Genomic DNA, 16,828 nt, shown 5'->3' on the forward strand with positions numbered 1-16,828 from the left:
TGCCGTCGAAAGCGTCAGAAAAGAGGTTGGCTAATTCAAGTTGCAGAAGACGCGAGAGCAACAGTTAAAAGCCACCACGACAGAACGAGTGTAGATCCTGTTCACTCACAGTGAGAGAGAGAGAAATGAGTGAGATGAGAATAAATAGATAGGTTCTGCGTACTTTGAGTAGATAACTGCTATCCCTGCGCTGTCAGCTGAGCGAGTTCCAAGAAAGTAAATAAATTAAATGGCTTCATGGATGATGGCATGAGTGTATGTTCTAACGCTTCTGATTGGCTCAGTGCCCCAGATGCCATGGAGTGCGTTTTTGACCAATAAAAAGCTACCTTGTGATACAGATAAGGAATGAAAATGCTGACTCAGCGTCCGACCGCAATGATGTGCGTGACTGCACCGCCATTCTTTATACATACCTCAGGCATATAACGTGGCTTGTGGATTACTGATATCAACGATCAAGCCACACGCCGGCTCCAACAGCTGTTTGATGACAGCCGCTTGACTCCATCCAACCCATCTACCCCGTTCTCCTACCTCTCCTCTCCCCCATATCGGTATCCTTCCATTCTCTCGACTCTTCAATTACTGATCACTCCATTTCTTCTATCTTGAGGACTCCAGTTAACGTCTTTCCCAAAGCTCCGAGTGGTGTTGTCCTGGGTGCTCGAAGGGGCGTGTCTCGTTCACCCATCATGGCGCTCGACAACTACTACCGCAATAAGATCGAGAGCATGAAGCTCGAGATTATTCAGGGTCAAGCCGTCCTACGTCGACTTGAAGCACAACGAAATGACTACAATTCAAGAGTACGCCTACTGCGGGAGGAGCTGGGCCTTCTTCAACAGCCTGGCTCCTACGTCGGCGAAGTGGTCAAGGTGATGAGTACCAAGAAGGTTCTCGTCAAGGTACACCCAGAAGGAAAATATGGTAAGTTTTCGTCTGAGTTGAATTGTTTTTATTGGATTCTTTTGCCGCAGGGCGTGAATTGTTTGATTGACTCGGACCGTTCTCTCTACTACAGTTGTCGACATTGCGGACGGCGTTGACATTGGGAAGCTCACCGTGGGCAAACGGGTGGCCCTTCTGTCTGATTCCTACAAGCTCGAAAAAATGCTCCCATCCTCTGTTGACCCGCTGGTCTCGTTGATGATGGTCGAGAAGGTCCCCGACAGCACATATGACATGATCGGTGGTTTGGATCAGCAGATTAAGGAAATCAAAGAAGTTATTGAGTTGGGTCTTAAGCATCCGGAGCTTTTCGAGTCGCTAGGTATTGAGCAACCCAAGGGAGTTCTTCTATACGGACCTCCCGGAACCGGGAAAACTCTCCTTGCTCGAGCAGTGGCTCATCATACAGACTGCCGGTTCATCAGGGTTAGTGGATCTGAGCTGGTCCAGAAGTATATCGGTGAGGGCAGTAGGATGGTCCGTGAACTGTTTGTAATGGCCCGAGAACATGCTCCGAGTATCATCTTCATGGACGAAATCGACAGTATCGGTTCCAGCCGTATCGATTCTGCCGGCGGTGGAGACTCGGAAGTGCAGCGTACCATGCTGGAACTACTCAACCAGTTGGATGGGTTTGAACCCACTAAGAATATCAAGATTATCATGGCCACCAACCGATTGGATATCCTCGACCCGGCATTACTGCGGCCAGGACGGATTGACCGAAAGATTGAGTTCCCCCCACCGTCGTAAGTAACCTACTTCTCCCCTCCCTTCTTATTTTTGGAATGTATAAGAGTGCTGACCGCAAGCCTCGTCAATCATCAGGGTGGAAGCTCGTGCGGATATCCTCCGGATTCATTCGCGGTCAATGAACCTAACCCGTGGTATCAACCTGACGAAGATCGCGGAGAAGATGAATGGTTGCTCTGGAGCAGAGTTGAAGGGTGTTTGCACGGAAGCGGGCATGTACGCCCTGCGAGAGCGGCGGGTGCATGTCACGCAAGAGGATTTCGACCTGGCCACTGCCAAGATTCTGAACAAGCACGATGACAAGGTATACCAACCCTTTCCTTTTTGTTTCTGCCTGTCTTCTCTTGTCTTGGCCCTGTGGGATGCTGATTTATTGTGTAGGAAACTGCTCTTGGCAAGCTTTGGAAGTAGGCGGCTGGGCATGGCGACTTTTTCTTCTCTTTCTGGAGAGATTGGAACTGGTGCACGACGACATGTAATACTACTCCGCATACTACATTAACACTAGTTATCCTCCATCTATCTACAGGATTGAGGCCTCCCTTTCCTTCGATATGGGGGGCATGAAATGTACTCTTTAGTCGGTTGACTGTGTTATGATTCCACATGCTTGATGACGTGTGCCCTCAACCCATTGGGTAAAAATGTGTACGGAGTACTCTGCATATGCAACACTATTATGGCTGCCTTGTATGGGTCCTTTATTATAGGCTTTGGGTATCAGCACAGAAGAGTCCGGCGGTGCCAGAAACTTTCCCGGGTGAGAGAAAGAACAGCTTCTTCCCTGCATGTCAAGACCGATGATGATACGAATTTGATATATCAGGAAACTGACGCCAGCACAAGCGAAATGATGCACGGCTCTTTGTCTGCGTATTGCTTATGCATGCTTACAGGCTGGCATGTTTGTCAACCCGCATTTACAAGATAGCGTGTCCGGTATTGGATAGTTCATGTATTATCATTGCTGCGTTATCATGCTTCATCGTACATACATACCCCATATTCTTTTACCCAGACGACGAGTTCACCGCCCAATGGTCGTCTTTGGTTTCTCCAGAATGACATTTTGCCTTTCGGGCTTCTCAGCCCGTTGACATATATCGATGCAAGACATGACTGGAGAGAGCGAAGCGGCAATAGAACACACCGATATACATTCGGAGCCACTTGAGGAGACGGAGGAGGGAGTTGGGAGCTGTAAGTTGAAGGGGTTATGAATGTGTATTTATGGAGTAGTTTTTGGACGTTCAATAGGGTAATTGCACTGAGCTTATTTAGAATTGACAGGTCACTTGAGAGGCAGCAACCCTACATAATACAGAGAGTGATACAGGAGCCATAACGACGGCATCAAGATCCCAAGACATTGTGTGGCCTTTCTGGCGTCACCCAAGTTACTTTATAATCTGGGCACAAAGGACTTTCGGTCCTGTGCGGAGTACTAGGCAGAATGTGCTGTTCCCCGTCGATCCTGATAACCCAGAGGAGAGAGAGGGGCAGTGAGGACTCCGTGTGGCATCAATGAATATCTTGGTCGGGATCTGCAGACCAACACTCCGCTCTCCGTACTCCGTTACGGCAACCATCCCAGAACCAAGAGCAACATCGGCTTCCTGCCGACAGGGGGGTTCGGGGAACATACTCACGGACTATTTGTATGTAAGTGGTCAGCACTTGGCATTGAGAGGCAGTGTATGGAATACGGGGTGATTAATGTTCGGAGAATGGATCCCGATGGTTCAGTCCGGGGCTTGTATTGGAGAGAGCGCTATGGAATATATACTCCGTATCGGACTTGGATGAGTTGAAGCATTCGAGTAATGGAATGTCGTTATCCTATTATGTACAAAGCATTATCATGGTACAGAGTCATCTGATCGCCTGCATATTTTTTGGGCTTATGCACACAGCAGGCTTGGCACACTTGGCGGATCTGAAATGGTCAAGAGTTGCCAAGTAGCCAAGACCCAATAAACCTGTTGTGATCTGCCGTGGCATTTGTGTATGCAGTGCAGGGGCTGGTTTAGACTATGTTGAAATATGATAGATTTAGCAAGTGCATAGTGTGCTACTAGGGGCATATACCTAGGGTACTCTGTACACCGGAGTTGAATACAGAGTAGAAGCCGCCAAGCGCGTGACCTGCGGATCTTTTCCAGTATCTCGGCGTCAGTGGGGCATGTATTCTTCCTTTTTTGGGCGTGTATTGTAAGTTACAGCACGGTATCCTTATCCTCCCACTTTTGTTCAGCTAATTGAAGGCCGCCAGATCAGCATCCATCCCATCTGCATTCTGCTGTTGGACTTATGTATGTCCCCCCTCGGACTTATAATAATTTCTTTTTCTGTCTGGGGGGCATACATTGTCCGGGGTGAGGTCATCATGTTACAAGTATATAAACTTATTCGTTACCGGTCAATCCACTAACTAGATCTACAACTACTACAAAGTACTTGTACACCGGTATCTCCGTACAAATTGTATAGAGTCATAGTTTCCACATATCGGCTCTATTCTCCAGGGGCCCTTTCCCTCCTTTTCTCCTTCATTGATTCTTTCTCCATTGAATTTATCCTCACTGTTCCCACTTGTATCATAATACGGAGCTATACTAGCTAAAATAGCTTATTTCGGTGAGTTGATCTATCGTGATCGCCTAAATCGTACCGAGCGGTCTTAAAGTACTAAACATTGCCCCAGCTCTTTGAAGAAAATAACACCACCTGCTATCCATTTGGCCACTACTACCATAGCCGGTCATGGCTCAGACAGAATTCTGGTCAACATTGGTCACTGCTATCGATCCCGGTAACAACAAAGCCATGCCGGCTGTTCTCCAATCTACCATCGATCTGCTTGAGACGGAGCTCGTCAAGGCCAAGGCTGCTCTCCAGGAAATTCAACCGCATGTTGCTGCGACAGCTATCCAGCGAGATGAGTTGGCCATCGGGGCCATGACCGCTTACCGCCAACATCTCATCACACGAGCCCCCGACTTTTATGGCTCCCGTCGCTTGTCAGCTAAGGAAATCGGACTGGTGCCGGTGGTGCAAGAGGTGGCATCTGACAGCGAGGACAGTGATACCGAGCAGCCACCATGTACCGTGACTGTGATGCCACCCAAACGAGCCTCGCTCGTAGATGTGCTGTCCAATGGCTTGATCTTTGATCATATGGCTGCGTATCTGGGTGCTTCATCGCTGCTGGCTCTGTCGTCGACTTCACACTTTATCCGGTCAATGGTTCTCGACACGCCCTATGTGTTTCGCCACCTCGATCTTACCCAGTGTCGCGGCGCCCAGGTCACTCCCTCGAGTACTGCTGCCAGTGTGCCCATCGACGAAGACAAGATGACAGAAGATGAGTTCTATGGAGCGCCTTTGAGGGGCATCTTTGACAAATTAGCACGGCGATCGATCCTCCAGGGCGTGCGAACCTTGATTTTGGATGGTCTTTCCGTCCCGGCTGATGTAGTCGGCGATATCGTGCTATCGGACCGTTTCAATGTCAACATTTTGTCGATCAGAGGCTGCCAACACCTCAACGAGCGGAAACTGATGCAGGTCCTCCAGTATTCTGTACGGCCGACACGCTCCCCAGGAACCCCGCGAGTCAAGGCCATCTACCACTTTACCCCCATGGAGAGCCAGCCCAGTGCCCCCGTGCGACCTCGGTATCGTAACTGGTGGGCCTCCAGATGTCAATCGCCTAGTATCACGCCTTCGTCAGCGGAGCCCGCTCCGGAACCAGCCCAGTCCCAGGCACAGAACGCCTGGTACCGTCCATCCGGCCAACTACTCAAGAAAAACGTTGACGAAGAATGGGCAAAAACCATCCAAAGGTGCGAAGGCATCATTGCCTTTGATGCAGTCTTGTGTCGCGGACCTAGACACGACCTATTTGCGAACACAGACCAGCCAGAAGGTCGATCACTGGGGCCAGCCATTGCCACGGTAGCCCTAGGGCCCCAGAGTTGTGACGGTTGCAACACCTGTCCCGAGGGTCCAGCTATCTGGGGCCAATCCGCTCTTGAGAGATTTCCTTTATTAGCACCTGTTCCTCTCCATTCGTCCTCGATCAAGGCTGCGAAGCGTCCCGCCCTGTACTCTGACGAGAGCCCGGTTTTCATTGCCCGTTGTACGGACTGTATGACCGATCGTCGGTGCTACCGTTGCAGCAAGTGGTTCTGTTCCGACTGTTTGCCCCAGCCGGTTCGGATTAGGGCCAATCTCTCGCCGCATCAAACGGCAGCCCAGGGGTCTCGTAGCGCAAGTGGCAGCGCTAGTCCATTGCCGGAGCAGGAGCTCGAGCGCGGTGTTAGCAAAGATTGCTGGGAATGCGGTCCAACAGTAAGTGATTTTATCCCGCATGCCATGGTGAAACTGATAGCTAATGATGAGGTGATAGTGTATGAGCTGCAAGATCGAAGTTGAACGAAAATGCCAGAACTGCCATGGTGAATACTGTATTGAACATAACGAGGGTTGCTCTGACCATATGGTAAGCCGAACCTCATCCAGCCAGGTCGGAAGATCGAATACTAACTGCCTTCAGTGTGACTGGTGCAATACAAGTGCACGCCATCGCTTGAGGGGCTTCTATTGATTCTGCCAACAATCAATTTTTTCCCATGCATAACTCTATCTCAATATCTCTTATTCCGACGTGTTTCGTTTTTGTCTTTCGTGTTTGATGTCAATTCAGCTGGCGTAAGCGTATACGAATTTGCGTTGATACCATTTTGTATATATTTTTTGATTCAGTACAAAGTACATCTCATTTCGTGACAAAATGACGTTTTTTGTATAAAGTAGATTTAATTTCTAAGCTGCGGCGGCGATATTCTCCGCTGACAGCGGGCGGTACCTTCGAGAAGGCACGCAATGTTTCTCTGCAACAGTTCGAATGTTTAAGATGCCATTTCGACAACATCTTCCAAGATCCCACCTTCTTCTCATACCGTCACTACTTTTCCATCTTCCTTGCACATGATGGCTGGTGCCGAAGACTCCCTGCGCTGGTCGTCGCAATTCGCCGTCACCCCGTCACCACAGACCCCGCGACTGCCCGGCGATAAGCTCACACTACCACAACGCGCCCTCGAAGAATTGCTCGCAGTCGCCCCCATCCAGGACGTCTCTCCACGAGGTGCGCACATACACACTCGCGCCTTTAACCCGTTCAATCCGCATGCCTTTGACGCCGAATCGCGAGCCCGCGAGCAAGGCGTAGATCGCCAACACAAACTCCCTCATCCGCTGATGTTCCGCGTCGTGAATTCTCAGAATGGTCGCGTGATATATGCTGGGATTCGGGAGTTCTCTGCGCCGGAGAATGAAGTTGGTCTTAGTGCGTTTCTTCGGGATGCGCTGGGGATCGAGGATTCGCAGACCAACGGTGGGGCATCAGATGCTCAGCAGACTGGGGCTGCAGACAGGGTAGAGACCCAAGGTCCAACTGTCACGGTGCATGCAAAGCAGTTACCGAAAGGTACCTACGTTCGCCTCCGGCCACTTGAGGCAGGTTACGATCCGGAAGACTGGAAGGCATTACTGGAACGGTATTTACGCGACAACTTCACAACATTAACTACCGGTGAGATTCTTGCTGTATCTGGAGGACGGAATGAGTCGTTCAGGTTTCTGGTTGATAGGGTGGAACCTCAGGGCGACGGAATCTGCGTCGTTGATACAGATCTAGAAGTGGATATACTGGCTTTAACAGAAGAGCAAGCCAAAGAGACATTACGGAAGCGATTGGAAAAGGCATCGCGTGCTCCAGGGAACCAAGGAGGAAGCTCTATTGGAGGTGCACTCGGTCTGGGAGAGACAGTCACAGGCCAAGTAGTACCTGGGGAGTATGTCGATTATGAGTTTCGTGGATGGGATCGTGACGATACTATTGCGGTCGAAGTTGACGTTTTGGATGATGATACCAACGTCTCTCTTTTTGTCAGCCCTTTCTCTTCTCGCCAACGGAACCGGCCTAGGGATGATGAGCATGTCTTTGGTGATTTTTCGAATCGACCATCCAAACGGATCAAGATAGCATCGACCAATGTCGAGCTGGAAGGGGCAGAAGCCGTGTTTGTATCTGCCCATGCAATTACAGGAGATGCGATAAACGCGGGTCAGAAAATGCCCGTGCCGTACAAATTGCGCATCGTGACGAACCCTTCAGAATTAGAACAGGCCGAGGAAGAAGACGAGTCGGGTCCTCAGGACCCTGGAGACGTACAATGCAAAAACTGTCTGCAATGGGTGCCTCAGAGGACATTAGTCTTGCATGAGAACTTCTGTTTCCGGAACAACGCGGTCTGTCCCCGTTGCCGCAACGTCTTCCAGAAGAGGTCCCTGGAATGGCAAAACCACTGGCATTGCGAGCATGATGATTCTTACGGCAATGACACCGCAAGCAAGGAGAGTCACAACAGGATATACCACGAAAAGTGCTCGTGTCCAGTTTGCGGGTTCGAGGCAGAAGCTCTTCCAAGACTGGCCCAGCATCGTACGAGTGTTTGCCCCGGGAAACCAATTTTATGCCAATTCTGTCACCTCGTGGTCCCCCAACAAAGCGAGTCGGAACCTAATCTACACGACCCCGAAGTGCTACTCTCAGGCCTTACGCCGCATGAGCTGGTCGACGGAGGACGTACTACGGAATGCCATCTATGCAACAAGATCATCCGACTACGAGACATGAACACACACCTGCGCCACCACGATCTGAAACGCTTATCGCGGTCACCACCTTGCATCTGTCTAAACCAGAACTGCGGTCGTACGTTGGATGCACGCAGCGGAGGCGTGAAGAACGACTCACTAGGTCTGTGTAGCATCTGTTTCGGCCCGCTATATGTCGACACCTATGATCCAGACGGAAAGGCACTCCGCCGCCGCATCGAGCGCCGGTACCTCTCGCAAATGATGACAGGATGCGGGAAATCTTGGTGCCAGAACGAGTACTGCAAGACCGGAAAATCAAACAACAACACTAACAGCACCCAACCACCAACCATGAGCGCCGCAAACATCCTAACTGCAACACGCCCACTAATAAATGCCATCAACTTCCAACCAGACAGCACGCGCAACACCGCGCCGTTCTTCTTCTGTACAGACCAAACTGGCCAGCAGCGCCGCACGATAGCTGAGATGCTAGCGGCAGAGGGGGGTGCGATTTCTGACGGGAAGACGTATGATATGACTTGGTGCATTGCTGCTGTTGAAGCGATGGGTGGCAATCTGGACAAGGCGAGAGAGTGGTTGGAAAATTGGGCTCCAGCAAAGGGGGAGGATGTTCGTGCTGTTGCATAAGTTATGAAGGTGATATAATTGCACGAGCACCCTATGTAATGAATACGAAGTAGTTGATTCTAGACGACTATCGCGGAGATAAGCATGCATTCGTGATGAGAGCAAGAATCGAAGCATACAAGATGGACTTAATTGGATAGATCCACATTTTTTGACCCATTATCTTCTCAATCTACCCGTAGTAGAATGCAAGGATAGCTTTATATTCGTCATATTCATCAATTCTAATATAAAGAACCCACGCTAATTGGCATTTTAAAGGTCGTCTCCAATATCGCATATGCGATGGCAAACACAAACCACCCATAGCATATCTCACTTAAGAGCCGCCCAATCCATAGCAAGGGGGTACAGCGACCAAAGGAAAGATAATCGCAGAACATTCACTGCTGTCAATCAACTAGCCCCGGTTTTCGCAGCAAGCGTTCCACTCCCCCTCGACGAAAAGATACCCATGATTCCAAAGACGACATAAAACAGCGCTAACGGGTACGCAACCAACCCTCGCATACCACGCATCCTCGCGACGGCACAGAACATCCCCGACGAGCTGTACGTGCACCACCCCACCGCAGCAGTGGTCAACAAGTACCCGAACATAGTATCCATAGGCGCTAAGATGCCAATCAAGCTCGTCATAACAAGAGGCAAGAAACAGTATCCCAGGACGCTGGCGGATCGGGGAAAAGTCAAGGTCGCGGAGAAGTGACCGACGGCGGTGGAATCGTCCGGTTTGCTATGCGGGTCGTAGTTGGTTGGGTCTGCTGCATTGGGGCCTGCGGATGTATCTAGGGCCGGGGACATGAGACTGAGAATAAGATGTAGGGCGACAGTGCCGAAGACTGCGACGCCGTAGATATAGCCGTAGAAGACTTTACCGGAAAGAAGGAGGAAGGTTCCGTAGAGAACAATGTAGAGGAGGGCGCCGTAAAGATCGCTATCGTCCATGAGGTGTTGGTCGATTCGAGCGAATGGGTTCAATACTGTCAATGTCTTTTCATCAGGTCAGCTCCTTGTATTGTGCCTGCATGTATGTCTTCGTGCGATCCCTCGGCTTACCTTTGTCCGGATGTGCTCAAAATTAACACCCAGCTCCTCCAGCAGTGGTGGCTCTCCATCATATCCCTCTGTCCCAAACGCAGCCAACCATCCCGTCCTCAATCCACCCTGTTCACCCATTCTCCCACTTACTCCCGCGGCCGGAGATCCAAACCCCCCATAGCCACCGCCCCCGCCCCCGGGATACGCCTGGGCAGAAGGGTAAGAGGGTGTTCCGAAGCTGCCGCTATATGCTGCCTGAGAAGGTGTCGTGTGTCCGGATAGAGAGCCATAAGACGAAGGGAAAAACTGGAGGTTTTGCGCAGACGCCTGGGCTCCGTATGGTTGCTGTTGCGGATAGTATTGGGCCATTGCGGCCAGGGGGTGAGAGGAAGATCGCTGGGTTAAGGAGATATGTATGGCGATTGGAGAAGTTGGATATATCTAAATAAAGGTTGCAGAGAGCTGGACAAGTCTATCTTTATTATGGCGATTGCTCGTTTCGTAAGGACAGATCGAGGAGAGGTTGGAATACACGATCGAACGTCGATTATCTGACTAATCATATAATGTGGTTCACTTACTAGTTTACTAGTTACCGAGCGGCCACTCGATCTATGACTGTAGTCAAAATCCACCTGATTTCTAGCCATTGAGCGATGAGGATAAAGAAATTCCTATATACATATATATATTAATCGCCTATATAGTAGAGCAAATAGATCTAATATGTCCTACTTGATGGGAATTGCTGCAGCGTAATGATGCTCGCTTTCGCGGTCTTGCACTGTCATCATCCACACCATCCCCCATTAGGTTGGCAGCTTCCTGACTGTGCTGTTGACCCTCTACCTCTGTCAAAATGCAGCCAGCAGCTATGGATGGTTTAGTAATATTCCGCTTGCGCTTCTGGTACTCATTCGCAGCACGTAGCTGCTTTACCTCAGGCTCTAAAAACAATACACTCTGCATTGCGATTTGCGCATCCTTGACTATTTGATTGACTACCTGTTTGATGAAGCTTGGTGGACTGTGTGTACGCTGTTTCCAGAGACGCTTAATAAGCCCAGATTGCTTTTGAAGTTTCCTGGTAATCTTGGGGATCTCAGTTGTCCAACTAGATGACTCTTTGATATGTGAACTGCCCGGTGGTGTAGGGGATTTCATTTGAATATGAAGCTGCTCAAGCACATATACAGGCTTATGTGGAACTAAGCCCACTGCAGCAAACCTACTGCATATACTTGATATTGAAAATACCTGTGGGCGTATCTGCTGGTACGCAGCTAAGAAATCAACATTATCAATATGGTTGATCCCAAGCTACATGAAGGTTTGAATCTGTTGGCCATATAATCGTTTCAATGGCCCAAAACAAGCAACACCAAGCAGATGGAGAAGATGCAATGGATGTGGAGGTAGATAAAGAGGCATAATATGATTATCTGTGCAAGAATGGTCAAAAGCAGCAGTTGCATGGCTGCTATGACGATAAAGAATCAGAAGCTGATGGGTGTTGATTGTACGCATCTTGGTATGTTTTTCAAAGACCTTTTTGATCCAGGGTACTCCAAGCATATCATTTGTCTATTCATTCCCACTGACTCCAATAACCCAGTCCCCATGTATATTTTAATACCAAGTAGATTGGTGTTGCTTGCCAGTGTGACGTCTCAAGCAGCATGAATCTATTGGTAGACTATCTGGCGAAGGTTCTGAACAAGCTCTTCATCCATCTGCTCACGGTATTCATTCTCGAGGTCAATCATACAGTTGAAAGTATCAGCAACATAGTCAAATAGCTCGTTGGGGTGGTCACGGCACTGTGCCAAAAACTCTTTGTGGGTAATGATCTTTCGACCCTGTTCTTTCATGCCCAGGATGATGCGTCGACTCTGGGTCCATTCAGTGGCGTCTCGTGCCATCTTGACTTGCTCAGTTCGGTCGTTCGTTTGGTTAGTTGGTCGTTTGGTTGGTCGTTCATTTGTTGGGGGTTCTCTATCGCAAGCATATGGTTCTCTCTGACAGAGTCCTAGCTGTATGCGTTAAAGAAGGGGATTGAAAAGAGGAAGGAATGAGTGATGCTAGTATTATATGACGGTCTCAAACAATATGGATCAATGGAAGAAGAAGCTAGCTTTTGAACCAATGGCCTCAATGACAGTCGCCCATTCACGATTTCCTGGCCATATGGTTTTTGCACGGCTTAAACTTAGGAATTAATGGCCTGATATAAATTAATACACGTTCAATGATCAGTATATTAGTGGAGGCATACCTTTACAGTTGATGCCATCCCCATAGAGAACCCTAGTCTCAAAGTTGTATATCCTGCTTAAGAATACCATGTCATGCAATCGTATCTAGAATTGATCGATACGAGTCCCGGATAATTTTTAGATCTTCACATAGAGCACGTCGATGATAGTATCCGCGATTGTATTCTGACTTGATATTCTTTTGGCGGTTGATGAAGTGATTGACTGTCACAACCTGGCTTCTCTTGTATCGTACCTAGGATTCTAGTTAGTTGTATTTCGAGACAGGACACTTACCCTAAGTGTTTTCCAAGTAATCGTATGCTCAACAACCATCCAGGTCCTCTGTATATCACGTCGAAAGTATGTCGCCCCCTCCAGGCTCCGTAAGATAATCAACAGGTAGAAACGGTAAAGGTAACGAATAGAGAAACAAGGCCAACCGAGCACGTATGCTGGGTTGTTGGTTAAGTGCGGACGAGTCAGAAACTAGAAGGTAACCAATGCTTAACTAGATTGATTGCGAAGAACTAAACTAAGTACATGAATGAATGTCCTTATATATCCTCCGCTTGTATACCATCTACCAATGCCAAGCTATGGTATATGAAGCGGGGTCTCTCGGATCGTAGTTCAAAAGGGAAATCGGGGGTCGATTATTCAGGACTAACGAGTTTTATATGGAGATGACTAACTCGACGAAAGATGTATATTGTCTGCCGAACGTACGTGCGCGTACACAGCTGATTGGGTGCTTAATCTACAATATATGGGCACACGTCAACTATAAGTATCTCCTGGCCTCGCTACTCGGACCAACCATTTATCCGATCAATCCTTATCAGTATGGTAGTTGGTCACGTGATGTACTTGTTAACTAATTAAAATCATGCTTCTGGAATGGTAAGAGTGAAGAATACATTTAACGCTACATAAATTTGTTCAAGCTTTTGCATAATACAGATGTTTTTACAGGAAGTTGATGCCGATTCCCAACTGCAACCCCTTTCGTCCTTCTTCGCCCTTTCGCAACCCCAAAGGAAGAGAGAAGTTCAATTCAAATCTCGCAACTGGGTGAGCATAGACAAGTCCAAAGCCAGCAGCGACGCTAGGCATTTCATTCGCCAACTCCGAGATCGTAGAAGTCATGGCATCCTGGACCTCCGCACTGGTGGTGGGGGTGCTCTGGTTTGAGGTCCGGAGGGGCAGCAACCGACCACCGTTCACGAATGCTTGCAGACGTAGAGGTTTCTCAGCACCAACGCGAGGCAGTGGGAAGAGCAAGTTGGCACTACCAGCTGCATACACGTCGCCTCCCACAGCATCAGTCCCATCATGAGGACCAAGCCCACAGAGACGGAAGCCACGAACGTCAGTAGGTCCTCCAAGGAGGAAACGGTCATTGACGCGAGACAGCTGGGGCTGAGATTTGGAGTCAAGTCCTAGAGGGTAGAGGATACCAGCACGGAAACCAGTGGTGAAACTGATGCCACTGTCACCTTTCATGAACGGGATTGGAATCGGCAGAGCTCCCTGTGTCTCAATTTCAGATTTCCAGAACGAAACGTCGCCCTTCAATAGGCCCAGACCAGCCAGTTCGTTAAACGTCTTGGCGTAGTATCCTCGAGACGGAAGCAATGGGTTGTCTCTCTGGTCGTTGGCCCAGCTGTGGAAGACACTGCTTTTCACGCTGTCTCCAGCATCTGCGCGAACAGTGGGCGATGCCTGTTCGGCCAAGCCCGTCATCTGTCTCCAGAATCCGTTGTAACCAATTTCGTGGCGATGTCCAGATAGGCTCAACCAGCGAAGCTTGCTCCAACCCCCCTTGACGACCTCCTCATGACTTGCCCAAGACTTCTGGGTAGAGCTGGCAATTCCGCCGATTTCAAAGCGGAAATCCGGGTCACTGAAGATAGGGCTTTCAAAGGCCGCCTGATAAGCCGACCTTGTTCTAGTGCCCAAAGAAGCGTTCAAGTTCAATGTTTCGGCGCCGCCAAGAACGTTGCGCCAGAGAAGGTTACCATAAGCAGAGCCCTCTGTATTTCCAAGGTCGGTTCCGGTCTTCAACAGAAGACGGGATTTCTCTTTAGCCGCTAAATAAACGTCGATATTGGCGAGTCCCGACCTCACGTCCGCGTCTGGATTCTGGTCAAGGTATACCTGGATTGGCTCTTGAAAGAGGTCTAGGCATCATATTAGCTAGATTATTCGACCTAGATAATCGTAGGGAGGTCCAACCGAATCTACTGAGCTTTTCAGTGCGTGCCGAGACCTCTCGCAAAGCCTCAGCAAGGGAGTACGGCCTATTCTTATTCGCGCTCAACAATGGGTTGAAGATCCGCTCCAGGAAGCCTCGGCGCGTGTTGGGTGCATTAACGACCTGAATTGAAGAGATGGCACAAGGGAGAGTCGAGTTTTGATCGATCTGATATCATATCCCACCGGTTAGCCGGAAGCTCTTAGAGAATGGAATAAAAATCCTAGAAAAGAGCATACCAATTCCCCGAGCCGTGTCTGAGCTTTCTGGTAAATTGCTCGGACCCGTTCGTTCATAGCCTGCTGTTGCTCCTCCTGCACCTTCGGATCCGCACGCTGCTGGAGACGCCCGAAGATCTATAAAAACGCACGCACCGTCATTAGCTAGGAGAAACTTAAAAAGAGAACAACGCAATGCAGGGGCCCGTTGCATACATCGTCATCTTCGGCAGTCAGTGGAGAGGACATTGCGATGGCTGCAATGGTCCAGAGAGACCGTGGGCACGCTTTCTCGGATAATGATGCCTTCTTCCGTCGGAGCTGCGAAATTGAGAAGCCGCGTGGCACGTGACTACAGGTCCTCCTGGCCGTTCGCCTTCTCCGTTAGCGCCGTTACTGCGCGACTGTTAAGCTATCTACTGTCGCTGTTTAAAGTTCGCTTGCTACCTACCTCTCTCTCTCTCTTTTTCTTTTTTTTCTTTTCTTTTTTTTTTTTTTTTTTTTTTTTTTTTGTCTTTCTTTCTTCCGCTATTTCATCTCATTTGCTTATCGCACTTCGGTTGAGATTTACAACTATAACCACCAGCAAATGGCGACCAAAGCAGCGTATAAGCGGGTAATCAATACTCAAGCCATCAGATGAGGATCCATTCAAGTGCTGACTATCGAAATAGCTCACCCGTGAATACCAAAATATTCAAAAGAATCCCCCTCCATTCATCATTGCGCACCCTTCAGAGTCGAACATTCTCGAGTCAGTATTGCCGCATCGTTTCTCTTGCCAGTCAGAAACTAATGAGATTACTTTAAAGATGGCATTACATCCTTACCGGTCCTCCGGGGACACCATACGAGAACGGACAGTACTGGGGTACTCTAGTGTTCCCTCCCGAATATCCTTTCGCGCCCCCAGCGATTCGCATGCATACCCCAAGTGGTCGATTCCAGCCATCTACTCGACTTTGCCTCAGCATCAGTGACTTCCATCCTAAGTCTTTCAACCCAGCGTGGGAGGTGTCGACAATTCTTATCGGTCTTCTTTCTTTTATGACCAGTGAGGAGATGACCACTGGTAGCGTTAGTGCATCTGAGCCGGAACGAAGGGTGCTGGCGGCGCGATCGCGATGGTGGAACTCCACTGGAGGGGGCTCTCATGTCAATGCCACCCCGGGAGTGATACCTACAGCGAAGGGGATCAACAACGTGAAGGCTGGTGATGGCGGGCTGAAGTTTCGCACTGAGTGGCCGGAATTGGACCAAGAAAATTGGAAATGGATGAAGGATAACCGTATCGACTCGACCACTGGACAACTCATTCCCGACCCGAATGCGGCGGCGAATGAATGCTCCCCAGAGACTACTGCACTGCGCAGACGTGCTTATGGTACTAGCAATCGGATCGGAAATGTTATGGAAGGAGGTCATGTCGCACGGGAGGCTGGTCAGACCTGGGTGCAACGCAATAAGATATGGGTTGGTCTGGCTGTTATTTTCGGCTACGCATTGCTTACAAGACTGGTAAATGATGTTCAGGGATAAGATGGAACACGCTCTTTTTGTCTTTTCTTTTCCCACAGTTCCCATTTTCTTTTTGTATTGCTTTATTTGCCAGCATGGTTTCTTTGATGCATTTCATGGTTCATGGCGTCTTTGGAAGGACTCGGCGTTTTCTTTTCTCTTTATCTTTTGTTGTTTGCCGATTTTATGAAAACATTATCGTTATATTGGTTAGGAGAGCATCTGAAGCGCTCGGCAGGAAAGAAAATTCGACGTACCAATCTTCAAACGATGCTGTGACGAAACACCAGTCACATATTCCCACAAATTCATCACCCAGGACTGCAATGTTATCCATAGAGCAGCCGGGGCTGCGCCCACTGAGAGTCGCCGGTCATTCGTCTCCAATGCTTTGGTCTCCCCCCACAAAAAAAAGTAAATTCGGTAAGATGCCATCATCCCACAGAACAGGGAGTTGATATTGTCCACACTATTGACATCGTAATATCAGAGGTATCGGGAATGTCGAACCACTC

General features: G+C 49.1%; 4 protein-coding genes across 4 annotated transcripts; 3 read left to right on the top strand and 1 right to left on the bottom strand.

Annotated features, from left to right (window-relative positions):
• Positions 1-237: 237 nt before the first annotated feature.
• On the top strand, positions 238-2,115 carry EURHEDRAFT_405106 (proteasome regulatory particle base subunit RPT6; the record flags this gene model as incomplete). The annotated part of the gene is made up of 6 exons (XM_040780362.1): positions 238-255; positions 342-383; positions 498-930; positions 1,025-1,700; positions 1,780-2,008; positions 2,086-2,115. 6 exons carry the CDS (start codon positions 238-240, stop codon positions 2,113-2,115), a joined length of 1,428 nt encoding a protein of 475 aa, XP_040636289.1.
• Positions 2,116-3,970: 1,855 nt separating this feature from the next.
• Positions 3,971-6,499, top strand: EURHEDRAFT_415376 (uncharacterized protein). Its single transcript, XM_040782674.1, has 4 exons — positions 3,971-4,341; positions 4,409-6,057; positions 6,116-6,208; positions 6,263-6,499. Exons 2-4 carry the CDS (start codon positions 4,468-4,470, stop codon positions 6,311-6,313), a joined length of 1,734 nt encoding a protein of 577 aa, XP_040636290.1. The 5' UTR covers positions 3,971-4,341; positions 4,409-4,467; the 3' UTR covers positions 6,314-6,499.
• Positions 6,500-9,420: 2,921 nt separating this feature from the next.
• On the bottom strand, positions 9,421-15,044 carry EURHEDRAFT_517555 (Yip1-domain-containing protein; the record flags this gene model as incomplete). Its single annotated transcript, XM_040786574.1, has 7 exons — positions 9,421-10,017; positions 10,084-10,461; position 12,618; positions 13,294-14,503; positions 14,559-14,745; positions 14,817-14,933; positions 15,012-15,044. The coding sequence occupies 7 exons, from the start codon at positions 15,042-15,044 to the stop codon at positions 9,421-9,423; spliced, it is 2,523 nt and encodes an 840-aa protein (XP_040636291.1).
• A 340-nt stretch (positions 15,045-15,384) lies between these two features.
• On the top strand, positions 15,385-16,334 carry EURHEDRAFT_462271 (ubiquitin-conjugating enzyme E2; the record flags this gene model as incomplete). The annotated part of the gene is made up of 3 exons (XM_040784791.1): positions 15,385-15,411; positions 15,470-15,549; positions 15,608-16,334. 3 exons carry the CDS (start codon positions 15,385-15,387, stop codon positions 16,332-16,334), a joined length of 834 nt encoding a protein of 277 aa, XP_040636292.1.
• Between the last annotated feature and the right edge of the window lie 494 nt (positions 16,335-16,828).

The sequence above is a fragment of the Aspergillus ruber genome, assembly GCF_000600275.1.
Source record: "Aspergillus ruber CBS 135680 unplaced genomic scaffold scaffold00026, whole genome shotgun sequence".
Classification (NCBI taxonomy): domain Eukaryota; kingdom Fungi; phylum Ascomycota; class Eurotiomycetes; order Eurotiales; family Aspergillaceae; genus Aspergillus; species Aspergillus ruber.